The sequence below is a fragment of the Rhinoraja longicauda genome, chromosome 6, assembly GCF_053455715.1.
Source record: "Rhinoraja longicauda isolate Sanriku21f chromosome 6, sRhiLon1.1, whole genome shotgun sequence".
NCBI lineage: Eukaryota > Metazoa > Chordata > Chondrichthyes > Rajiformes > Arhynchobatidae > Rhinoraja > Rhinoraja longicauda.
The window spans coordinates 53,660,810-53,688,189 of NC_135958.1; the positions used below are offsets into that span (position 1 = coordinate 53,660,810).

General features: G+C 43.3%; 1 protein-coding gene across 2 annotated transcripts; it reads right to left on the minus strand.

Annotated features, from left to right (window-relative positions):
* Positions 1-3,163: 3,163 nt before the first annotated feature.
* On the minus strand, positions 3,164-23,998 carry pmp22b (peripheral myelin protein 22b). 2 transcript variants are annotated; one of them, XM_078400962.1, is made up of 5 exons: positions 23,898-23,998; positions 22,211-22,312; positions 21,595-21,688; positions 16,986-17,126; positions 3,164-4,803 (listed from the first exon to the last, which is right to left on the minus strand). In XM_078400962.1, the coding sequence occupies exons 2-5, from the start codon at positions 22,286-22,288 to the stop codon at positions 4,637-4,639; spliced, it is 480 nt and encodes a 159-aa protein (XP_078257088.1). In that variant the 5' UTR covers positions 22,289-22,312; positions 23,898-23,998; the 3' UTR covers positions 3,164-4,636. The 2 variants fall into 2 exon arrangements, with proteins under 2 accessions (XP_078257088.1, XP_078257089.1); XM_078400963.1 differs by lacking the exon at positions 23,898-23,998 and adding an exon at positions 23,320-23,440.
* Positions 23,999-27,380: the final 3,382 nt, after the last annotated feature.

The following is a 27,380-nucleotide window of genomic DNA, read 5'->3' on the forward strand; positions in this document are numbered from 1 at the left end:
GATACATTGATAGGAAAGGTTTAGATATGGGCCAGACTTGGGCAGTTGGGAATAATGTAGAAGGAGCATCTTGGTCGGCATGGATAAATTGGGCTGAAGGGCCCGTTTTTGTGCTGTACGACTACTCTATGGCTAACAATCAAATCCAAGGGGAATAAAACAGACCATAAGGAATGTAGAAAACATTTTTAAAATCGTGAGCATGTCTTAACAGTTGATGGCACAGAAACAAAGAACAATTTGTTGCACAGATAAGCTAGTATTATTTATTTTCATCATTATTCAAGTACATCAAACACATAACTGCACTTATATGCAATAAGGCATTTTCTGTTAGCAAACATCAAAAACAACAACCCGCCCCAGCCCACCCACCCCTCCCCACTGAACGTTACTGAAGTTGCACAAGGAATTCTGCGGAAGATATGTGCACACAGGATAAGAACTATGTCATATTTCAATATACTGTACTATGTAAACAAGAACAGTTTTCCAAAGGGATAATAAATTTAGCAAACTATTCACTCTTTATTCCTTCAAAGGATTGTACAGCCACAAGTACAACATTTCCTTTTTTTGTTTAGTAGTGCCAGAGTTTTGTTTATTCCTCCAAACACTTTAAAAAGTGGTTAACTTTGGTGAACCACACTGACGAGTATAGTTTTATCTCTGGTGTTGTACAGCAATAAATACCTTGCTTAAAGCTGCAGTGACCCACAATTGACCTCTTAGCGACAAACTATATCCCCTAGCCACTAAGTACAGCATCTTGCCGTTTGGAATTAAATGTCCTTGCCGAAATTCGACAATTTGGAGAAGTACTCGACCAAAAGAGAGCAAACTCCAGCCTTTTAAACCACCTCGTGTTGTTTTGTAAAATTTCAATGGAGCGAATTAACATTTGAAAACACATTTGTTCAATCTTTCGAGATCCCATTGCTGCAATTGAGTTATAACTGTCCTTGCAGTGATGTACTGATGTCATGATACCTGCACTTAATGCAGCTACATCCATCTTAATCAGAGAGGCATTGTGATGCAGAGCACGTATATCTATAGAACATCCAAAGAACATTCCATTGTTAAATTTAGGTTTCTTTCAGAGACCATTATAGCGTCCACTTTGGACAGGGCAATGTATTTTACTTCCCCCGTCTTAAGATGCCAAACGTTGATATGAAATGATCATATTGGCAGAGGTGTCAGAGGTTATGGGGAGAAGGCAGGAGAATGGGGCTAGGAGGGAGTGATAGATCAGCCACGATTGAATGGTGGAGTAAACTTGATGGGCCGAATGGCCTAATTCTACTCCTATCACTTATGACCTTATGACCACTGTCACCTGGAGATCCTGCAGCTTTGAAACAGAAAAGCTAGCACATCATTTCACACTGATCATCCCCGCAACCTCCACTGAAAGGTGTTCTTGAGCATTTTTGGGTGGTTACAAAATCCCACTAAATCAAGCTCTGAGAAAAAAGAACCTTTGTCTTCAACTAATCATTCATTGTGTAAACTTGTCTCAACGTCAACAACAATTTTAGACCACTGATAAAGAGGGGTTTAAGGTGACTTGGGCCAGAGAGGTGGTGCTGTACAAGGAGTCCAGCAACACCAAGGTGGCTCAGGCAGGGGTGGAGGTGAAAACTGGGAGGAAGTGAAGAGTCGGCGAAGCTGTGCTGCGAGCGGAGTCTCAGATACGCCACAGAGTCCTGGTGGGAGCAGTGTCTCGGGGAAGAGCTGGTCTGGGGAGCTGGTCTGGGAACCTTCCCAACTCCCCAGTTTGACAAGGCCAAGGGGAAGTAGAGGCGCAGGAGGAGAGGCCTAGCAGAGCAGTGGGCTTGAGGCAACAGGGGGCCTGGACAAGGTGGGAGTAGGCCATGGACTGAAAAGTCACATTGACTGAGCTCTGGCAGGCTGACCCACAGCGTATCTAGTTCTTAGTCCAGGCAGAATCTGGGGCAAAGCGCAATCTCCGGATTGCCCGCAATGCTCAGGCAAAGGAAAGTTGGAACACATCCTGAGCTGCTGCCCAAAGGCTCTTGCCAGGTTCTGAAACCCATTGCAGAAGCCATCAGCATGGGAATCAGCAGCTGCAGACCAGCACGCCCCTCCACCCAGATGATCACCTTCAAGAACCACAGCAGCCAAGAATCCGTCGGGAATCCTGGCGACTGCGTGGGACTGGCAGCTTTCTGTCGACCTGGTGAAACAGCTGAAGCCCCCACGGCACATCGGCACGACCACCCTGAGGCCGGACATCCTCCTGGTCTCAGAGGCGACCAAAAACAAGGTCTTGCTGGAACTGACAGTGCCGTGGGAGGACAGTCTGGAGGAGGCCCACGAGAGGAAGAAGTCCATGAAGTACGAAGAGCTGGTCATAGACTGCCTTGAGCAGGGCTGGGGGGCAAGGTGTATGCCCATCGAGGTTGGCTGTGGAGGTTTTGCAGGGCAATCGCTCTACAAGGCCTTGAGTGCACTGGGCATCAACGGAATGGAGAGGAGAAGAGCCATCAAGAACATCACAGAGGCAGCGGAGAAAGCCTCGAGATGGTCCTGGATGAGGAGAGGAGGTCCATGGGGAGGAGCGAATGCCACCTGAACACACGTCGTGGTCTGATCAACCACCGCTGGGTCGCCCGGGCGAGGGTGTCTGATGTTGAAAGACCCGAAACACCCAATGGCCCCCAGGTTACATCACTGATGATGTGTTCAGGAGCATCAAGAGATGTATTTTATCAAAAAATCCTTCGCCGTTTCTAATTTTGCCAACTCCACTTTGAAAAAAAAAAGCTTTTAAAAAAAATAAATATGAAGCTGTTTTAATTCCTGAAGGGCTCTTTCAGATATAAAGCAAAATAAAGTTAGTGAACTTGTATCAGCTTCACAGCAAAAACTGACTACAATATATGCGATGACTAATTTGTGAACACCTTTTACTTTAAATGTTGACCTGGAGCCCACAGTTCGGAAGACGATAATGCAAATTATAAGCTAATTTAGACAATGTTGTCTTCTTTCAATTCACTTGTTGCTGTGGTATGGTAGAATGCTACATTCTAAAACATTTTAAAATGATACTCATGATCTAAAAAAAAATGCATCTTGCCTCTTCTCCTAGCATGCAATGAATTCTATTTCTCTCCCCCCCCCCCCCCCCCCTTTTAATTTCCCATTTACTTTCACAACAGTTTTCCATCTGTGGTCCCTTTTTGCAATTGCAAAACTCGTGTCACTGTTCAGTAGCAGAACACTTGTCAGTACAGTGAAATATTAGCATTTTGTTTCATATTTCGAGCAAACTGTAGTTCACGTTATTTCCAGACAATATACTTGCAATTAATGCGGCACACTAAGATTTTCAATACATTAAAAGCATTCTTTGAGCATTTAAAGAACAAAGCCTATCTGCACTAAGTTATCCGATATCATCAGCTATATTATAATGAAAATAAGTAACGTCTGACAGTACAGTCAGGCAGTGCCTCTTGCATTTAGGAAATGAAGAGGAATACAGGAGACTGGTTCTGGGACACTGGCTTCAGACCAGGCTGCAGTGTGATGGTGAACTCATGCACCCAGCACACTGACATGCATCTGTCCACTGCCCATTACTTCCACCGAGGGCACAGAACTGCTGTGACAACCGTCAGTATTACATGCTGTCTGCAATTTTGCACATTCGACACAAAGTCATCTGGACCTCACACAGCAAAGAAACGACGACTGCTAATAGCTGCACTTGAAGCATTATGCTTTCACACGGCAATAAATGAGACTCGGAAGGGAAAGTCTGGTCGCTGTTAATGAGACCCAGGAAGGAGACGGAATAGGTGTGAATTAGGTAAGGCCACGCATCAAAACTCATTGACTGCAGCCCTTGGGCGCACATCTGAAGCCTTGTTAAACTACAGACCAGTGTCCCTGGGAATGGATTAAGGTGGGCATTCAAAACATCCCTCAAAATTGAAGCCTCATTAAGCTATCTTATGGCGGGCATTCAAATCACCCCTCACACCTGTCCGAATAATGCTGCCCCTAGCTTGTATTAACTTTCAAAACTTCACATTAATACTAGAGAGAAAAAAAAACTCCTTCCATACAGAGATATTTAGACAAAGTAAATCCTGTAGGATTAAAGCAGATTTTACCTTCTTGTAAATAGTATTTCTCCAGTGAGATGGCTAAAGATTATGGCAAGGAATGGTAAATACATAGCACCATTGAAAATTTTAAGTTTTGTATCTACATGAGTAAACTATTCAAACTTGTCAGCTATTAGCAATTTATTTATACAAGCTGCACTTTTATTAAAAAACAGCTTACTAGCTATAATTTTACATGCACTTTGGTTAGCATATTCTATTCAAAATAAAGTTTTGTTGCAGAATTTGGCTTCAGCAAAAGATTTTTTTTAATCGTAAACTGTTAAAAATGAATGTTCTGTAGGCACTTAATTAGCTTGCAAAACACAGCTTCTGTCAAAAAAGCAACCAATACTATGTACATATATGTAAAAAGTGTTATAAATAGGTTTTAAACCATAGATACTATATACATCTTCAAATTAAAACAGTAACGTTTCTTTTATTCCTCTAAAGATGGCATCATACGGATTGTGGTGGTCGATGGTAGCTCATTCACGTTTTCTTAGAATGACGTAGATGATCCCACTGCAAAGAGCCAAGGGAAAAGCAATCCATGCCAAGATGTAGGAAAATCCATAGCTCCCATCATAGCGCTCTCCGTGAATGTGCGGATACTGTACTGTGTATATCGCAGCACCACTCATTACGCAAATGCCTGCAAAACAACAGAGTTTGGTTTTTGTAAAGTTATTTTTACCTTTGGATTAAAATGGAGTAACATCTGAGAGAGCACATTCTTTCACTCAAACCAGGCAGCAGGAGACAAGATGATACAAGAAATCGCTAGATTTACTTTGAGATACAGCGCGGTAACAGGACCTTCAGCCCACCAGGTCCACGTCGGCCATCGACCACACTAATCCTACGTTGTCCCATTTTCAGAAGTCACAAGAACAACGTGCAAACTCCACATGGACAGCAGCTGAGGTCAGGATCGATCAATTTTGTGCACTTCTATAAAATTGGAGCTCATCCAATTGGTATGCGCTCCTAAAATAATCCTAGTCTGCTCAACCTCTCCCTATAGCTTAGACCCATCTACCTGATCTATTCCTCTCATCATTTCGTACATGTTCTCATGGGTCTCCTCCATATGCACTGGTTTATTCCCACATCCCAAAGATATGCTGGCTGGTAGGTTAATTGTACCCCGTGTACAGCCGAGAAGTGGAAAGTGAGGGAAACACGGGAAGGAAAAAATGAGATTGGTGTAAACAGATATCAATTTAATAGTCTGGCCTGCTGAACATGTCCCACAACCTACGCATTTCACAGACAAAGCAGCTTCATCTTATTTTAACTGCGAGTTTACAATCACATTTAGTCATCTGGTCTCACCCCATCAATGCAAATTGGAGACAGCATGGCTGGGAATAAACAGTGTTATAGACCAAATATGGTTAGAACTCTGCTTTGTGACAGAAAATCCATCATATTCCATCAGCTCCATAAAGGAATGCAAGTCAGTCCCAAAGAAGAGCTAAGACCAACAAGCATTTACGAGTAAGAGCAGAAATGTTCCTCTTAAGCAGTCATGAACATGACAGGTGGATACGACTTTAGTCCCTTATTCAAAAAATTTACAACTCAATCTATCGTTGTTATTAATCTGATTAATAAAGCTAACTGGGGACCTAGAGTCCGATGTAGGCAAGTGTCTGGTTTTGATTAAATTATATTAATATCACAAACATAAATTGGCAAATTTTACAGGATCACATTCTACATCATCTGTTCCCTCAAAGACGTTAACTTCACTTTGCAGGTCCTAATGGTTCCACACAAGTACTTTTGAGAGATTTTTAAGTAATTGAGCCCCTGACGATTCTCAGGTGACTGAAACCTATTTTGCTTCTGAAAGAAAATCTGAAGAAAGATCACAACCCAAAATGTCACTTATCCATGTTCTCCAGTGATGCTGCCTGACCCACAAAGTTACTCCAGTACTTTACATCCTTTTGCTTCTATCAAGTTGAGAATGGAACTAATAAAAGGTAATAAAAAGAACTAGTAAAAGATGCCAGAATATTTTATAACCTCAAGCTGTGCTTTAGACTTTAGTTTAATTATTTTAAAAAGGAATGCTCTTAAATGTATTCTTGGGGGAAGCAAGAAGTGAATTAATAATTCTACCACCGTTTGTCCCAGGGAATGAAGAAACAAAAAAAAAAAACAAGTTTAAAAAAAGACAAATTACGGACTATTTACAGCAGCTAATTATCCTACTGATCCGCATGTCTTTGAGATGTGTTTAAGAGCACGACTGGGCTCTGCGATTCTACGGACCCATCTTCTTATTTTACAAAAAAAAGACACAAAGTGCTGGAGTAATTCAGCGGGTCAAGCAGCACCTCTGGAGAACAGAGATAGGTGACGCTTCAGGTCGGGACCCTTCTTCAAAGTATTCATTTAGCTTTTTAAAAAAACTTTTTTCTCATATTCATTATGTTTTTCATACAATGAATGGAGTTTTTATCCATAATTTGGTGAAGCATACATTTGATCATAAATACAACACATTTTTACTTGTAAGAATCTTTGTAATATCCACTACCTAGAAACCTTTCTTTCATGTTGCCATTATTTTCTTTGATAAAGTTCTTGTGGTCTTCCTTGGATGTCCTATCATGTTACAAATCATGTTGTTATCCAGCCCCACTGAATAGATATGAAAACTGAAGCCACAAGCCAGACTAAGAATTTATTTCCCTGTAAGCCAGATGCACAATGGCACTCCCAGCATTATGGAATCCTCTGTTAAAAACATGTTTTTCCATGTTCAAAAATAATTCAATCAATTGAAATCAGGCATCCATAGATATCGTCAACAACTCAGGAAAAAAATCCTTTAACAAAAGCAGCCTGTTAAATCTGAATGGAAGAACTCTCCACAGAGGGGTAGCAGCTTTGATGTTACCTTCTCCCAGCGAACAATGATCTATTCTACATTTTCCTTGATCTCCTCCCTCTTAGATGTTTTGTTCCCACACATTAAAATTCCATATTCACAAAATGCTGTAGTAACTCAGCAGGTCAGGCAGCATCTCAGGAGAGAAGGAATGGGTGACGTTTCGGGTCGAGACCCTTCTTCAGACTGAAGGGTCTTGACCCGAAACATCACCCATTCCTTCTCTCCTGAGATGCTGCCTGACCCGCTGAGTTACTCCAGCATTTTGTGAATACCTTCGATTTGTACCAGCATCTGCAGTTATTTTCCTACATTAAACTTCCTTATCTCTGTATCACCCCTTCCCTGACTCTTAGTCTGAAGAAGGGTCTCGATCCGAAACGTCACCCATTCCTTCACTCCAGAGATGCTGCCTGTCCTGCTGTTACTCCAGCATTTTGTGCAAATCTGTACAGCATTCATGTTTCAGCTCAAAATAAGATTTTTTTAAATTTCAAAAGGCCAATGCAAACATGGGGAAAAACTTTTTCAGTCAGAGAGTTGTGAAATCTGTGGAATTCTCTGCCTCAGAAGACAGTGGAGGCCAATTCTCTGAATGCATTCAAGAGAGAGCTAGATAGAGCTCTTAAGGATAGCGGAGTCAGGGGGTATGGGGAGAAGGCAGGAACTGATTGAGAATGATCAGCCATGATCACATTTAATGGCGGTGTTGGCTCGAAGGGCCGAATGGCCTCCTCCTGCACCTATTGTCTATAACTGCATCAGTGTTATTCTTGGTTACAATGGTCATTGGTCTTTTGCAGCATTATCAGTTTACATTATTTTCCAGAGTTTGTTGCTCCAAAGAGTCGTAGCGTGTTTCTGGTCGCCGCCTGATTTTCAGAATGATGATTTTTTTTGTTGCCGAGAGTGGGTTTCACGCCAATGAGCGTAGCTTGACGTCTCCTGATGTAGGTGCTGTCGTAGGTTGTCACCAGTGCTGACTTTGGTGAATTCCATTGGTGACTACCTACGTCAACCGGCAACAGGTACCGGCGTCCAAACCGGAAGCCAAAATGACGTGAATTTTCTTCAGTTGTCGCCGACAGGGTGGTAGCTTGTCGCGGGTAGACGGAGGTTGACTTCGGTTGTCGTAGGTTGTCGCAGGTGCGGTCGTAGGTGGACGTCCTACTCGCGACGATTGGGTCGCCGGTTGTCGGTAGCTTGCTGTTGACTAGGTGGTAGGTTGTTGTAGCTTGTCGTAGACATTGTTGTAAAGGGGGTCCAGTCGCCGGTTTTTCGGTGACCTGCTACGACTATGACAGTCGCTGGCAGTCACCAAAAATAAAAGTCACCTAAGTGGGACACGTCCTTTAAGCACTTTTGCAGAAAAAAACATGCTGCTTTCAAAAATGTGCACATTTAATTGCTGAAGTATGGTGACGTCTATCACAATGTTACTGGGGTAAACCCAAAACTCCAATGTGTTGGAATCTTGTTTTATAAGATCAGTTGTCAATTCTGCAGGTAAATATGACACTAATCCATTGGAAGATAACAAATCGTACTCTTCAAACCTTGATAAGTTGGAGTTTCAAGGCAAAGAAAAGTAGTGAACATTCATAGCAAGCAAGAGTGAACTGAAACCCTTCCGACAGGATTGATATCTCTTGGACCTTAACCAAGAACAATAAATAGATCTGTACCGGTGCTTATAGGCTGAGCACTATCACAATGGAATCGTTTGCAATATGCTAAATTTATAAGATCATCATCAATACTTTTTAAGCCTCCTTGATTGCAGATTTGAACTCCACATCTTTTGACTTCTTCCACCCACCAAGAGAGATCTCAGTGTTTTGGTGCATCAATTACAAAAAGCTAGTGGGTACCGTGTGCGGTGTGATTGGTGCTCAGGAGTAGACTTGATGGGCCGAAGGGCCTGTTTCCACATTGTATCTCTGAACTAAACTAAAGTAGTTAAGAAGGCAAATAGTATTTTGACTTCACTGCAGAGGGGTTGGAGTTTAAAAATAGTTAAGTGTTCGTTGTATTGGTAAAGGGTGGTGTTGGGGCTTTGTCTGGAATACTATGCAGTTTTAATCCCCACGCCAAGCTGTAGTAACATTGGAGGCAGTACACCACGGTAATTCCTGGGATGATATGGTTGTCTGACGAAGAGGCTGACCAGTTTGGCCCAATATTCCTTGCAGTTCAGAAGAATGCGGGGTAACATTCTAACATGAGAGGCCGTCAGGTGGTATGGAAGGGTAAATGTTTTCATTTGAGGGAGTGCCTCAATCAAGGGGCCTGTCATTTAAAATTGAAGTACGTAGAAATCTCCTCACCAAAGATGCCGAATATCCGGAATTCTCTGCGTTGGCGGGCCACCCAAGCTGAATCATCAGTAGTGTTTAAAAATGCATTGAATAACTATTTGATAGATTGAGGAATAGAGTATGGAGGAATGTCACAGAAGAAAGGTCAAGCCCAAAATAGATCAGCCATGATCGCATTAAATGGTGAGACAGGTCCACTCCTATTCTCTTGTATTCTTGTGCGCAGAAATCCAGCTTGAGCTTTTGACTTCTTTGGAGACTGGCTCTTCCCATATCATCACTGTCAACACATTCTGACAACTCTGGTTCATGTAGTTGAAAGCAGTCTTGGGCTTTAGTTGAGTTGAGTGATACAGCGTGGAAACAGGCCCTTCTGCACACCGAGTCCACGCCGACCAGCGATCACCCTGCACATGAGCTCTATACCACACATGAGGGACAATTTACAGAAGTCAATTAACCTACAAAACTGTACGTCTTTGGAGTGTGGGAGGAAACCGGAGCACCTGGGGAAAACCCACGCAGTCACAGGGAGAATGTGCAATCTCCACACACTGCACCCGTAATCAGGATCAAATGTTGTCTCTGACGCTGTTGAGCACCAAATCTACCGCTACGCCACTCTGTTGCCCAGCTTGTTTTTGGCAACTTCACAATCTGTGCCTTCATTTACCTAGTTTTGTTTTTCCATTAACATTGTCAAGACATGAGGAATAATTTGAACTCTTGCCACTTTAAAGTTTCTTTATTGAACTTTATTGGCCGAATTAAGTTGGTTTGCTTCTGGTATCATGCTTCAACCACTGATTAGTTTGACAACATTTCTTCTTGGGGTCCCTGGTTATAGCCAGTTGGCTCTGTCGGACCGACTAACATCCTTATTCCATATGCTTGACACAAACTCACAAAATAGACACTCAATTCCAAGCTCCCTCCCACGGAGAGTTTACCAGAGAGAGAGGAAAACACTCAATGATGTGATTAAAGTATCTGAACCAACTGCTGGTAAACATTGGCCCACAGTTGTCCAATTGGAGCATGGCGTTCACTGAGGATGGCGTTCACCACCTCAAAGCCATGAACTACATCAATAAAGAAGCCTCGTGTACCATCTAACAAAGTGGACCATCTACAAAGTGTCCACCCAAAGAGTCTGAAGAAGGGTCTTGACCGGAAACAATACCCATTCCTTCTCTCCAGAGATGCTGCCTGTCCCACTGAGTTACTCCAGCTTTTTGTGTCCACCCTATTAATCTTTTCCTTCCCAAACTGTGGCAGAGACTGCTGTTCACTCCAGGACTTCAATCTCCATAGAACACTAGGTGCTAAGGTAACTCAGCGGATCAGGCAGCATCTCTGGAGGACATGGATAGTCAACCTTTTTGCGCTCAGGACCCTTCTTCTGATTTCGGTTTCAATCAAGGCCTCAATCACCCCCACCGAACCCACAAAACTCTAGTGGAACCAAGTCATCCTCAGTCTCAGTTTCACATGGCAAGCAGATCTGGAAGGTTAGATCGCATGGGATCTAGGATGAGCTAGACAATTGGATACAACATTGGCTTGAAGGTGGGAAACAGAGTGTGGTTGCTTTTTAGACTACAGGCCTGCAAAGGGCAGTGTATAACATGGATTGATGCTGCGTCCACTAATGTACATTACTTGTATAAATAATTTGGGCAGCAAATTTGAATGTAGGCAGCATGATTAGTTTGAGGATGACATTAATATTGGTGGTATACGGGACAGTTAAGAAGATATCAATGATTACAATGGGATGTGGAGCAACTGGGCCAAGGAATGGCAGGTGAAGTTTAATTCATCTTTTTACAGTTATACACGACAATGATAAGGCCACATTTGGACTACTGTGCACAGCTCTGGTCTCCTTGCTGTATGGAGAATGTCATTAAATTGCAAAAATGATTTACAAGGCTGTTCCCACCAAAGATACTAGAGGAGCAAGATGAACCAATCCATCGAAATCGCCTATACTGAAGTGTAGTACGCAAAGGAGCGTAACGCCCGCCATTTTAGCAGGCAAAAACCACCCTCCGTTATGCCTCTCGCAGTGTAATCAGTGTTTTGAGGGAACAGTATGTGTGATGATACCATAAAAATGCAGAATATATCTCATCCATCAATTCACAGATTTTTGTTATTTTTCTTTAAAAATGTTTCTGCAAGTTTCTGCCTACTAAAATGGCGCCATGACATACTACGGTTTTTAGGGTCGAGTGGTCAATCTTGCTCTGCTCTATTATCTTTGGTTCCACATCTTTGAGCTATGAAAGGCCGGGTCTCTTTTCCCTGGAGCACAGGAGGCTGAGAGGCGGTTTTAGCATCTGGTAATTTATTTATAAATGGTCCTGCCATTCTAAAGTGGTTTTAATTAGGTTGGATTCTGCCTTTAAAAAAATTTGACCTGATCAAAAAAAGTCAAATCAAGAATCAAAAAGCGTTTTAGTTGTCGTATGTATCAATAATGGAACAACAATATTCTCACTTGCGGCATAACAGGCCTGTTATGTTAAACAGGCCAACTCAAAGGTGACATATTAGACAAAAATAATTAACAACCCATGTCTGAATAGAGTCTATTCCGGCAATACGTAACATGAATATATATGACTGTCTGTCCATTGTAGAGCCGATGAGAATGAGCTCTCACTGCATACAACACAAGGAGAATCACATGCACCAACTGGTTTCAGCAACACTTAAATTTTTCTTTCAATCACTTTCACTTCAAGTCCTGAACCCATTCTTGAAGCAAAGACATGATTATCAATAGCACGAAACAGACAAGTGTCAAATCTTCTCAGGCAGTCCCTCTGGACTGGAGGGATCAAGTCATAGAGCTCTACAGCATGGAAACAGGGCCTTCAGTTCAACTCATGAGCTAATCCCACTTGTTGCACCTGGCCCAGATCCCTCCAAAACCATCCCTCCCCATCTACCTGTCCTAGAGTGCCTTTTAAATGTCACAATTGTACCTGCTTTAACCACTTCCTCTGGCTGCTCTTTCCACATACCCAACAGCCTCTGTGTGCAAAGGTCGTCTCCCCAGGTTTCTTGTAAATCATTTCCCTCTGATTTTAAACCTGTGCCCTCTAGTTTTAGACCACATACATTAAGAATAAGTCTGTGGCTATTGAATTAATAAACCTCATGATTTAATAAACCTCTGTAAGGTCACCCCTCAGCATCCTAAAAAAACCAGCCTCTCCTTGCTTAAACTTTTCAAACCTACTAACTTCCTCATAAATCATTTTTGCAACCTTTCCAGCTTGATGACATCCTTCCTATAGCTGGGCACCTAGAGCTACACACAGCGCTAACAGTGTGGTCCCACCAAGGACTTAGGCAACATTACATGACCTGACTGATAAAGGCAAACATGACAAACCACCTCTTCACCACCCATGTTGCCGCTTTCATGAGACTATGTACCTGCACCCCCTCGGACTTTCACTTCCACAACGCTCCCCAGGACCCTAATATTTACAGTGCACGTCCTGCCCTGGTTTGTCTCACCAAGATGCAACCTGTCGCATTTAACCCAAATTAAAACACCATCTGCCATTCCTCTGCCCATTGGCCTGGTTGATCAGGATCCCATTGTAATGTGAGATTCAGAAATTTAGCTTCCTCGTCGTCCACCACACCTCCAACTTCATGGTCCTCGGCAAACTTACCAAGCATGCCACCTACATTCACAACCTAATTGTTAACATAAATAATGGTCCATGGTCCCAGTAGTGAACCCTGTGGCGTACCACTTGTCACAAGCCTCAAGACTGAAAACACCACCCTGCCACCATCCTCCATCTCCTACCTCCAAGCCAATTTTAAACCCAACTGGCTAGCTCGGCCTGGATCCCACGTGACCTCACTTCACTTGTCAACTACTTCCAACATTTCTGTTTTTGTTTAAGTCTAGCCAATAGTCATGCTGCTAAAACTAGGTCAAAACACTTGGTTGAAAAGAATTTGACATGCCTGCCAACTAATGGTGATTCTATTCATAGCGCATTCTCGACATATTCAAATACCTCCACCTGCAGGTCCCCACCACTACAAACTTCAATTTCATAGCAATATTTCTCATTTCAACATCAAGCAAACTCATTCTGCAACATTCAAGAACACATCAATTATTAAAAATTTGACAGCATGAATTTTTCAGAAGATAGGAACAATGTTTCTCCATCCATCTCGAGCCAACTGTGCAGCCAAGCCTATCCATGCCAACAGACACAGAGTATATTAAAATAAAATCTATACGCATTGTACTGTAACACAAAAATGTCAACAAACTATGTTCAGCTTGTGTCCTACGAAAGCCCTTGTACTATTTTGGGATTTTAAACTTCAGGAATCTGATCCACAGGCATTCCTCATTACATCTTGCCTGTCAATTATACTTCATGCTAATTCCAGATTGCATAGCACCAGTCACAAGATGACTGGTTTTGAGTTTACTATGGGGCGATTCCTAGAAATCTTTAAAATACAAAGGAAATAACCACCATCCATTAAAGCTGTCAAAGCCAATTTTTATTCATCTGATAAAGACGTCCGTGTTAAATTAGCCTTGTTTAGAATTTGTCATTTTCAGGAGCAGGACGGCCTAAAACTCTGTACCCCCATTAGTAGAAATAGTGTGAAAATATATAACGAGAAACTTGGACCATCTCCAACACCTCCCTCCCCTTTCTTGATCTCACAGTCCATCACAGGAAATAGGTTATTGACTGACATCTATTACAAATCCACTGACCCCCACAACTATCTCGACTACACGTCTTCCCACCCTGCTTCCTGCAAAGACTCTATCCCCTACTCCCAATTCCTCTGTCTATGGCGCATCTGCACCCAAGATGGGGTATTCCATACCAGGACATCCGAGATGTCCTCATTCCTTAGGGAACAGGGATTCCCCTTTCCCAACATAGACGGGGCCCTCACTCATGCCTCCTCGGTACCCCACAGCTCCCCCCCTTGCTCCCCCTCATCGCAACAGAGACAGAGTCCTCCTAGTCCTGACCTTCCACCCCATCAGCCATCGCATACAACACATAATCCTCCAAAATTTCCGCCACCTCCAACGGGATCCCACCACTAGCCACATTTTCCCATCTCCACCCCTTTCCTCCTTCTGCAGAGACTGTTCCCTCTGCAACTCCCTGGTTAACTCATCCTTTCCCACCCAAACCACCCCCTCCCCAGGTACCTTCCCCTGCAACCGCAGAAGATGCAACACCTGCCGCTATACCTTCTTCATCGACTAACCAGGGACCCCGACAGTCCTTTCAGGTTAGGCAGAGGTTCACTTGCACCTCCTCCAACCTCATCTGCTGTATCCACTGTTCCAGACCAAACGCAGATTGGGCGATCGTTTCACGGAACACCTTTGCTCAGCCCGCGTGAACCAACCTGATCTCCCGTTTGCTGGACACTTTAATTCTCCTTCCCATTCCTACACAGACCTTTCTGTCCTGGGTCTCCTCCATTGTCAGAGTGAGGCTAAACACAAATTGGAGGAACAGCATCTCATATTTTGCTTGGGCAGCTCACAGCCCAGTGGTATGAATATTGATTTCCCTCACTTCAGGTAGCCCCAGCATTCCCTCTCTCTCTATCCCTCCCCCACCCAAGTCACACTAGCTTCTCATTTTCACCCAACAATCAGCTAACAATGGCCTGTTTCCTTTATCATCGTTACTTTTTTGCATATCTTTCATTCATTGTTCTTTATCTCTCCACATCACCGTCTATATCTCTCGTTTCCTTTATCCATAACCAGTCTGAAGAAGGGTCTCGACCCGAAACGTCACCCATTCCTTCTCTCTAGAGATGCTGCCTGTCCCGCTGAGTTACTCCAGCTTTTTGTATCTATCTTCGGTTTAAACCAGCAACTGCAGTTCCTTCCTACACACCGCGAGAAAGATTATTACTGCTTTCACATCAGGCACAATCTGTCAAGGGCAGCTTGTTTGTGTGGCAGGCTTCTCACGCAGGCATGGAGGGACCACGGGCTGGAACTTGCACAGCTATAGGGCGGCACAGTGGTGCAGCGGTAGAGTTGCTGCCTTACAGGGCCAAACAACCAGGTTCAATCCTGACTACAGGTGCTGTCTTTATGGAGTTTGTACATTCTCCCTGTGTCCACATGGGTTTTACCTGATGCTCCGGTTTCCTCCCGCATCCCAAAGATGTACAGGTCTGTAGGTTAATTGGCTTTTGTAAATGTTCTCTAGTGAGGAAGGTGGTGCTAGTGTCCAGGGGCTGATTACTGGTCGTCGTGGACTCAGTGGAAAGAAGGGCCTGTTTCTGTGCTGTGTCTCCAAAAACCCTAAAGCCGCACTGCTGTAACGGGGTCCTCCTCCAGCTGTTAACATGGCTGCTGAGATACGGTTTAAGGCATCGTGCATGGAGCTGATGCCACTCACAGGCTCTCTGCACTGTTCCGCTTCTGACCGTTTGCAGTTTCCAGAGCCACGTGCACAGCGTTAACTTACCTCCCCAACGTCAGTTGTCAGCTGGAAAAGCAGAGGTCCTCACTGCGACCATTGATGAAGGTAACGGGGCCTCACTGTGCGAGCCGACGTGGAGAGTCCGAGGAGGCAGCTGGAAGCCAGTATCCCGCTTCTCCAATGCTTGGGGGGACAACTTGACTCAGAGGTGAATATCCAAAGAGAAGATCAAAATGGTCCAATAGCCCATCATCAAAATTGGAAGGTCTCATCAGTGATGTCCAAAGAATCCATACTTAGAGTAGTGGAGCTGAACCCAAGTTAGTTTTCCATAGCAGATGCCAGAACCATGGTCAGATGAGGTCCATCTCTTCAAGGGGTGTTTCCTTCCATTGTCCACACCTTGAACCGTTTCTTCGCCACTTTTTCGAAGGTGTGATGTTCCAGGGCTGATGACTTCACTCCAGCATGCACCGTGCATAGACATATCACAGAGGCGGAAGACCACCGCTCCCAAACCCACTGTGTGCCACGCAAATGGATCTCTAAGCTCACATAACTGTGTTTGCGTACGTTAACTAAGCTCGTAGCCACTGAAACATCAGAGTATCAGCTGCAAGTATTCAAAGCAGCTGAACAAATTCCCAGCTCACCCCCCCACACCGGTTCGATCACTTGTGCAAGACGTTTACACTTCTCTGGCCCTGGTTTGATCGCTCCCCCAGTAAATGCAATGAACGTTAGTGGTCGATGACCATCTGTTTCATTATGCCCGACTTGATGCACAAGATGGTATTTTTCATCTGTTTGGGAATATACAACGCCAATCTCGGTCAATCTCGACTACAGGTGCTGTCTGTGCAGAGTTTTTACTTGGTGGGCCGAAGGGCCTGCTTTCTCGCTGTATCTCTAAACTAAAAACTAAAGACAATATTTAGCCAAGTGGAAGGAAACAGGGATAATGCATTTGGAATGCTGGGCGAGAGATTTGAGCACATTAATCTTCGTAATATACAGCCCATAAAAACAACTCCAGACACCATGCTCATTATTTAATGCAATGAGGAAAACTCCTCCTGCAATGAAATTGCTGCTTGATTTCTCCATGTAAATATTAATTCTTTAGGCTTACCTGCCAGCAGCTGGAAGACCCCAGTGATGTAAAAGCGGCCTCCTTTCTGAAGTGCAAATAGCTGGCAGAAAAATAGGATCACCGACAGGAAGCAGAAGATGATCGACAGGATCATCATGGCCTGAACAGCTTGCAGCCATTCTGAAAACACAGGCCAAGAGGAAAAGTGTTAGCATTGCAACATCCAGCTGTTAATTCCTGGTAGCTTCACAACTTTACAAATGTGTAAACAACATCTAAGAACATGGACAAATATCTATTTTAAAAAAAGACATTAAGCGCTGGAGTTACTCAGCGGGTCAGGCAGCATCACTGGAGAACATGGATAGACAGGAATGTGGAATCATGTTTATGATGTTCATGTTCTCCGGAGATACTGCCATACCTGCTAAGTTAGTTCAACAATTTGTGGCTTTCGTTGTAAACCAGCATCTGTGACTCCTTGTTTCTGGATAAGTATCGGTGTTGTAGGCTGTGGTAATGCACTATTAGGACATTTGGAAAATTGAAACTTAACTTTCCAATCGGGAACAGGCCCGTCGGTCCCTGGTGCCTGTTCCACTATTCAGCAAGATCACCGCAGATTTGATTGTGACCTGAACTCCACATTCCTATCCCCACTACCCTAACATTTCATTGACTTTGTCAAATAAATGTATCTAACTCGACCTAAAAAATATTGTACCTCTCTGCTTCCACTGTCTTGTGAGGAAGAACAAAACAAAAAAACCCAACATAGGTGGTACTATATCCACATCAGTAGTATTGGGGAGCCAGATCACAAAGTAAACTTCTCCCCCTGCCCCCATTATCTCTATTTTCCTGGCATTTTTCTTGGGATTCAAGGTTTGGGCTGTTTATTGCAGATGAAGGCTAGAGGGATTAGTTTACATAAACTGTTGCTAGCTTCCTACAAAGAGTCATACAGTGTGGAAGCAGACCCTTTGGCCCAACTTGCGCACACCAACCAACATGTCCCATCTACACTAGTCCCATCTGCCTGCAATTGCCCATATCTCTCTAAGCCTATCCGTATACCTGTCTAAACATTGCAACAGTAGCTGCCTCGACGACCTCCTCCGGCAGCTCATTCCATACACTCACCACCTCCTGTGTAAAAAAGTTACCCTTCTGATTCCTATTAAATCTGTCCCCCCTCACCTTAATCCTATGCCCTCTGGTTCTGGATTCCCCTACTTTGGGCAAGTGACTCTGTGCATCTATCAAATCTATTCCTTTAATCTGCACCTCATTTCTTTTTTCAGCAACTTTCTTGATACTCTGAAATAAGTTAAAATGGATTAAGATTTCATCTATGCATAGTTGTTGGGTTGTGCTGTAGCTCAAGTCTGTTGACCGATATGGCAGAATTTAGATACATATGGCAAAATGACATCACTCTGTCAGAAACAAACAGATATATTTAGCCAACTGTTCGGCATCTTCTGTTTATCATTTGAGTTACAGAAATGCAAAAACATTTTTTTTTTTTTAAAGTGAGCATAAAGTATCGATCGAATCTTTATATAAATTACTGTTGGTTTAATTAAGATAAGAGGGTGACCAAATAACGTATGGACTCTATTCTTGTTCTTTGTTAAACCACTTATGTTAGGCATAAAGCATGGAAACAGGTTCTTCAGCCCAAGCCGACCATTGATCACCCATTCACTCCAGGTCTATGGTATCCCACTTTCTTATCCACTCCCTACACACCATGGGCAATTTACAGAGGGTCAATGAACCTACATAACATATTTTACTGGCGTTTTTGCAACAGTGGCGCAAAAAGGTGACCAGTGAATTGCAAATTAAAGCTTTGGATTCAGAGTCCATTGCCAGCAATCATAGTTTCCCAGGCAATGTGTTCCAAGTCCCAAATGTTACAGATACAGGGAGGATGTGTAGGATGTATATTTAAAAAATCACAGAATATTGGAAACATGTGGGTTTGCCTTTGTTTGGAAGAGAAGGTTTATTTTCTAGAAGAGTCTCCAAAAACATGAGTTGTTTTCCTCCCTTTCATAGCTTTTTTCCACATTCTGAAATCCCCTTGTTCGTGTGAACAATTGTTGTTCCAAATCCGTTACAAAAACACCTCTGCTTTAAAGGTCACAGTAGATTCTCATGTCCACCTCCTTTAGTGGCAGCCATTCCACCTCCCACCCATTCTGCAGAATGGTATGCAAAAGCCTCCAGCATTCAAATGAGAAGCAGCTCACGATGCAGCGAGTAGCACACTTAGCAACAAATTATAACCAAAAACAGCAGGGATAATTATTGACGCAAAGCTTATGACAAGAACAAACTAGCTGCCACACTAAAAACTTTAGAGTATTGAAATATCGCTATATTATTTCTTCACGCTTAGAAAGAAAATTATGCAAATCTTAACCCTTCTGTAGTTTGGGGCATTTTAACCAGTTTTCTTGAACAAATTATCAAGAAAATGCTGCTTTAAAAAAAAAAAATTTTTTTAAAGAAAAGTTGTGCAAAAATTATTTAGCAAATTTATTCAACACTGAAAACAAAACTGATGATTCCAATTTTAGTTAGCTTCAAGTTGTTATTTTTTTAATAAATTGGACTAGATCACTAGAACTTTAAAGGAATATATGAAGTATATGTCTGTGACTACATTATGATGAACTGCATCTCTGCAGTGGTTTGGAATCGTTCAGTTTGCTTCCATCCACATTGTATTTTTCATTCTCAAAAGAGGAAGACCTTTGGATGCCATGAAATTACTGTCTTAATTGTATGATTTTCTTTTTAATCTGTTTTATTTTAAATTGCATTGTTCACAGCAAACTAAAATGACTAGAAGCACAGCAAGATTCTAAATTTCACTATCAGGACATTTTTAGAAATAAAACTGATCATGACTGTTTTGCCCGATATTAATTTTGGAGTTCCATAAGTGGATGGTGTCGAACTGTAACAGCTTAAAAGCAAATTGATGAACTGGTTTGATATTGGGGATTTCCAGTTCCAAATGTGATTGCATTACAAAAATGTGACCATAACCTGTAGGAATGGGATAGAAAACATAATGGCCCTAAAATGACTATTTTGTGTCTTCTGTCAAATGGAATTAAACAAAGAGATTTGAATTTATTGCTAATGAAATGTTTGTGAAGTGCAGTCACTGTTGGTCAGTACAGTGGCACAGCCGGTACAGCTGCTGCCTCACAGCTTAAGAGACCCGGGTTCGATCTAAACCTCAGGGGCTGTCTGTGTGGAGTTTGCATGTTATCCCTGTGACACCACATGGGTTTCCTCCCACATCTCAAAGACATGCAGGTTTGCAAGTTAATTGGCCCCTAGTTTGTAGGAAATGGGATAACAGAGCTGGGGTGATCTATTGTCAGCATGGATTTAGTGGGCCGAAGAGCATGTTTCCTCACTGTATCCCTAAACTAAATAGGCAATTTGCTCATGCTGAGACTACATTTGAGAAAACATCACTACAAGGTGAAGCTTTCTTGTAAGCATTGGCAAACTCATCAGGGGAAGATGTGCCCGGCTTATGTTTCAAAGAATCTTGTGCATCTATAATATCACAAGCAAAATGATTATATTCATCATTAAATTGTTTCCACCCTCCCTTTCAATAAATAGACACGAAGTGCTGGAGTAACTCAGCGGGTCAGGCAGCAGCTCCGGAGAAAAAGGATAGGTGATGTTTGGACTGAAGACTGAAGAAGGGTCACAACCCGAAACATCGCCCATCCTTTTTCTCCAGAGATGCTGCCTGACCCGCTGAGTTACTCCAGCACTTGTGTCATCTCTGGCATAAACCAGCAGCTGCAGTTCTTTTTTTTCTACATCGGAAGCTTTAAAAAAATGTCTGCAATATCCAATACCGATGTTTTGTTATAGTAGTCAAAAAAATTATTCATACAAATGTCTTTTGACATTTATTTTGACGTTTGAAAAAAAATTATTCATACAAATGTCTTTTGACATTTATTTTGACGTTTGAAAAAAAATTATTCATACAAATGTCTTTTGACATTCATACAAGTCAGTTTGAATGAAAAGTAATGAATAAAAATGGCTGGAATTAAATTAATTGGAAGATTTGTTTAGCAGTTAAATTCTAGTGACCAAACCCTGGCCCAGAAGCATCATGTCATATTTGCCAAGGGCAATAGGCGAGAGAATAAAAACAAAGTGTTACAGAGGGGAAAAAAAGTAATTGGAACTGAGTGGATTTGAATGAATGAGAGATTTCTGCCTACGTTGCGCGACTGCTGGCTAATCCAGGCCCAGCCCACTTGCTGCAAAGCGCTGACTCCGCAGCGCCAGGCGAGGGTGCCAAGATTCACTCACACATGGGACCATGGCGCTGTAGTTTGTCAGCGCGGCCACTAGGCGCTTGTAGACCTCGCACCGCGCCCACATCAACCTTCCCACCTTAAACATGGTCCAAGCCAAGCGAGCTGCAAACTCAATGATCTGCATGCAGCCTTCTCGTTTGAATTTAAAAAAAATTTTTTTTAGCAAACGTTAAACACAAACTATCCCCCGAGTGACAACCGTTTGCAAAGACTTGCATTTGCAGGCTCAGGGGTGAAAAGGGAGGGGAGGGTGAAGAGGCACTCACCGTTCGTGCTATACGGCTGGCAGTTCCAGGAATCGCTCCATGTGCAATTCTGCCAGATATCCAAACTAATGGAATCGCTGTAATACCACCAGGACTGTACAGAGAAAAACAAAAAAAATCGCACGACATCAGACACGACTTCTGCAGACGAAATTCCAGTCAATTCAACGGGATATTTTATGGTTGACATGCATCTGATTGTGAACAGTCTGGAATCAACATCTGGACATCGTTAATTCGAAATGCATTTTGTTTCGTGACCAGCGAACCCTTTTAAACTCAAATCGGCGCCACACTCATTTAAAACCGGTAAATATTCTCTCTTTGGAATTTTTTTTAGCAACTTCTAGGTATTGATTTTTTTTGAAACGAATAAAAATTCATAACTATTTATCTAGAAAGGAAAAGTTGCAACCACTTCAAAAGTAAATAAATTCCGAGATCGAATATATAATCATTAAATTTGATCGATCCCGTGCATTAGTTTTCTCAAACTATATAGATATATATTTTTAAATAATTCTAATTGATAACCGTGCTGAGAACATTGAGTGCACTTTTGCAACGTCTATATCTGTCTCGGTCCAAAGGCAGAGGAATTTTTGGTTGTACTTACATTAACAATGGTAGAAATAAGCAGCAACACCAGTACGCTCAGATGAAGCACAATGATACCAGCCAACAATACGATCATTTTGACGACTTTTCAAGTAGAAGACTATTAAAACAAAAAGAGAGGGAGCCGAGAAAATAAAATGAAGTGAATTGCCTACAAACTAACTACAAGCAAAGAGCTCCAACGATGTCTGGCGCTTTCGCTCCCCACTGCAGAGATCTTATTAGAACTAGGGCGTGTCAGCCAGGCAGGACAGCGAACGTCCGATAGAGGACGCCTCTAATGGGCACCGTTAGATTGTGAGTGAACCATACTCGCTTGCACTGTTTAAACTGCACAATCTTTACAGTTAAAACAAATGTTCACTACGATGAAAGTTTGCATCCATCGCTTTACGGCTACGTCATCCTCAACTAAGAATATAAGAAATCCAAAACACACTTTTCCAGGACACCAGAGGTAAAATATATTTAACATTGCAATAAAATGCTACATATTTAAGCGTTCAATTAATAATTCAGAATATATTCCTCTAAATGCAAAACCGAGTCCACCTAATTTGCAAACAAGCAGCGTTTTGCACACTTAAGGTCACACTTTGTCCCTTTCCTGCAATTTTTTGGTCCCTGAAATGACAATATCAATTTTAAATCATTGGAACCGTATTTCTTTCATTCATTTAAATAAAAAGAACAAATGAGACCAGCGGTTAGATGACACCAGCCCGCCAAATAATTAACTGCGAGTCTGTCTGGTGATGGCTCTCAGTCATTCCTTTCGGATTTAGAATGGATGAAGCAGGAAAATAAACAGTCGGGAGAGATCGCGCCAGTTCCAGGGTCTGTGTTTTTATTAGTCCCAACCCCAGCCCGATCCTCACAAAGGCGCCTTTCAGCCAGAGAGCCGAGTCCATTTCTGACACTCGCCACAGTGAAATTAGCAAGCGCGGGTGATCACATCACAACCAAGCTCCCACACCACAGACAGCACTTCCAGCTACCAAATAAACCCCGCTCTACAAACTCCAAACTCAGCCTTGCAATTGATATATAATATAAGAAATTATATCAAGGGTCTCCCATTCCTTCTCTCCCGAGATGCTGCCTGACCTGCTGAGTTACTCCAGCATTTTGTGAAGAAATACTTGCAATTGATAATCGATACATGGCGTGAAACCAGCAGAGCGTTTCGTTAAATAAACAAACGGCAACATGTGGCAAACTCCATCCATCCCTCCCCAAAACAACATCTGGAAACCCGTTTCTTATATTCCACTCGACTCGCTGACGAGTCCTTGGGCAAAGGCAAAGGCATTCGCGTTTGTTGCAGAAACAGATGGGCGAGAATGTTTAATAAATCAAATAAATAAATAAAATGGTGCTGGAAGATCACGAATCGCCGCCGCCTCCTCTGCACCAGGACTCTTCAAACCGCGGCTATAATTAAAACCGCTCCCCACCAACTCTCTCGGCTTCTCTCAAAAGTCCAGAAAATAAACATCCAATTTATTTCATATAAAAAAAATATGAAAAAAAAGGTGCAACAAAGCACTCGAGCGTTTCAGACCACATTTTCCATATAAGTAGCATTCTGTCAAACTCACTTTCCAACAGTTGTCAGACGCATAAACAAAAACTCATTTAAACCCTTCAGATATTTTTGAGCAAAATAAAGAGATTCAACTTACTCTGTGCAGATTCTGGACAATCGAGTCGTGTGTGATGTGTGTGTGTGGGGGGGGAACGAGAGAGAGAGAGACAGAGAGACCTCGACGTTAACAGCAAAGTCCCGTCAAAGAAACTTGACGCTTAAAAAGTGGCCCCTTTAGTAGGAGCAACGCCCTGGCTACGCACGGCGCCTGGGGTGTGTCTGCAGCTAGTTTCCAATCGCCAGCAGCGTGCGGGCATCGCCCGTTATCGGCTGTGAACCCAGAGGGGCGGCAGGGAACAGGACCTGAACCTGGGCTCACACACGCACACTCACACACGCACACACTCACACACTCACACACTCACATACACACCCACACGCACACTCACATACACACACTCACACACACATATACACACTCACACACACACACGCTCACACACATATACACACTCACACACATACACACTCACACACACACTCACACACACACACACTGCAGCCACCAGATGCCAACCCTCGCTGTTGCCAATTCCAACAGGCGCTGCATGAAGCGGGCACGTCCCCGCTCTGTGTCAGACCCACTGAAGACAACACACAAAAATGCTGGAGCAACTCAGCGGCTCAGGCAGCAGCATCTCCGGAGAGAAGGAAGGAATGGGTGACGTTTCAGCCTCGAGAAGAAGTGTCTCGACCCGAAACTTCTCCCATTCCTTCTCTCCAGAGACGCTGCCTGACTCGCTGAGCCACTCCAGCTTTCAGCACCTATCGTCGGCGTGAACCAGCGTCTGCGGTTCCTTCCAGCACAGTGTTTACTGTATGTAGCTCTCTTTTTAAAACTTTGCTGCATTTCGGAAAACTGCCTTGAAACCGGACCCACACTCGTGTGTTATTAATTGTTGCACCTTTATCGTGAGCCTAATTGAATCCCATTATTAAAAAATCTACTTCAGAATAAAGCGTAGCCGATTATGGGTGAATGCAGTAACACTGTGTGTGTGTGTGTATCATTGGGAAAAGTCTGTCCATCGCCTGGTGCCGGGTGGATGGTCCCCGCCCCGCTCACACTCACTGCTACATTCATTCGGCTGTGATGCATCAGGGTGATGTCCAGGAATTCCAGTGACTCAGTTCGCCTGGACTCTGCCCTGCCTTTTTTTTGTGTGTCTCTGAATTGTTTATAGATACAAAGGGAAACAAAACGGCAGAGGCAGGCAGCAAGGGAAATCCTGCGGATTACTCAACTGAAGGAAGCGCACCCATGTCAGTGGGAACTCCCTCTTGCCGAGACAGAAGGGAGTTGGTGGCATAACTTCGACCCTTCTTTTTTTCCGTCCTGTTTCTAAACTGTTCGGTTCACCCTCGCACCTTCATAGTTGAATGCAGCCCCCCCCCCCCCCCTCTTCCCCTCCTCCATTCTTGCCTTCCTTTCCCCACTCTTTTCCCTGAGTTAAATAGCTCCACTTCACCACCTATCCCCCCTCTCTTCTCTGTGATCGACCTGGAAGGGAAAAAACTATCCATTTCACACCCCCGCCTTCCCCTGTGCCCCACCTGGATGTGCACCCATTTCTCCTTTTCCCTTGGCATCGGAGCAGATTTGACCCATTGAGCCTGCTCCACCTAGATGGCTGATCTATTTTCCCTCTCAACCCCAATTATCCTGCCTTCTCTCTGTTGCCTTTGACACCCTTACTAATCAAGAACCTACCAATCTCCACTTTAAAAATACCTAATTGACTTGGCCTCCGTCACAGTCTTGTGGCAATGAATCCCACAGATTCACCACCCTCTGGCTAAAGAAATCCCTCACCCTCCACCTGTTTTCCTTTCTCTGGCATCACATTCCACACCTCTGCTAGCCTTATCTCAAACGTTTTGTCTTTTCGTCTCTAGCCTTTGTCCACCATCTGCTAATCAAGCCATCCATTACCCGTATCCACCTATTACTTGCCAGGCTTTGTTCACCTCTCATCCAGCTTTCTCCCCCTAGTCCCCCAGTACAATCAGTTCTTAAGACCCCCAGAAATGTCACCAATCCATGTTCTTCAGAGATGCTGCCTAACCTGCTGAGTTACTCCAGTACTTTGTATATTTTTTGCATAACTGGATTTGCCTATTTTGGAACCTGTGGCTCTGATGAATTGTAGAAAATTGTCACTGTTCACATGCATGCTCAAGGGATGAGTGAAACAAGAGCAAACACCAGCTCAATGTTCATTCACCAGAAGGAATGTTGGACATCATCATGAAATACTAACTAATTTTCAATCTCCTCTAGTTTATTTTAGAGATACAGTGCAGAAACAGGCCCTCCTGCCCACTGAGTGCACGCCTACCAGTGATCACCACTAACATAATCTTACACACACTAGGGACCAAAGCCGATTAACCTACAAACCTGCACGTCTTTGGAATCTGGGAGTAAACCGGAGCCCTCGGAGAAAACCCACGCAGTCACGGGGAGAAGCACAAACTCCATGCAGACAGCACACGTAGGCAGGATTGAACCCGGGCCTCTTGCGCCGTAAGGCAGCAAGCAACTCTACCACTGTGGTGGCCCAAAGTTGGAGAAAATTGGTGCTGTTTTTAATACATGCTCAAGGGGTGAGATGGCATCTGTGGTGAGCGAAATAAGAGCAAACACCAGCTCGATGTTCATTCATCAGAAGGAATCTTGGACATCGTCAACATGAAATGCAGAGTCATTTTTAATCTCCACTACTTTCCCATTTTTCCAGTTGCCCCATTACAGGAAGGACATGGAGGCTTTAGAAGGTCCAGAAGATGTTCACCAGAATTCCGCTTCGATTAGGGAGTGTCAGCTCCAAGAAAAGGCTGGACAAACTTGGATTGTCTTCTTTCGAACATTGGAGATTGAGGGGAGACCTGATAGAAGTGTGTACATTTATGAGAGACATAGATAGCACAGACAGTCAGAATCTTTTTTTCAAGGGTGGAAATATCAAAGACGAGAGGGCATAGCTTGAAACGAGAAGGGCAAAGTTGAAAGGAGGTGTGTGGGCCAATTTTGTTTACACAGATCGCACTGCCAGGGATGGTGGGAGAGGCAGATAGTGGTGTTTAAGAGGGTTTTAGAAAGACTCATGAATATGCAGGAAGTGGATGGATATGGATCGCATGCAGGCAGAGGAGATTAGGTTAACGTGGCAACAAATTTAGCGCAGACATAGTGTGCTGAAGGTCCTGTTCCTGTGCAGTAGTTCCATGTTCTATGTTTACTTCATGTTTCCAACATCTGCAATGCTTCTCTTTGCTTTGTTTTAAAATCTATTAATGCTGATTGATCTTCTGCGGCATTGCTCACGGGTAGCTTAACATCTGCCATTTGATTACAATGTATATTTAAGTAGTTGTAGTTTTGTACTACAAATGTGTTTAAACTGGTGCATTCCGATGATGGACAGAAGCCAGATACTCAAAGGTGTCCCTTTGTGACCCTTGCTACACCCATTCACTGCAAGTGGTTTGCTAACGCCACTTCTCCACCATCCTATTA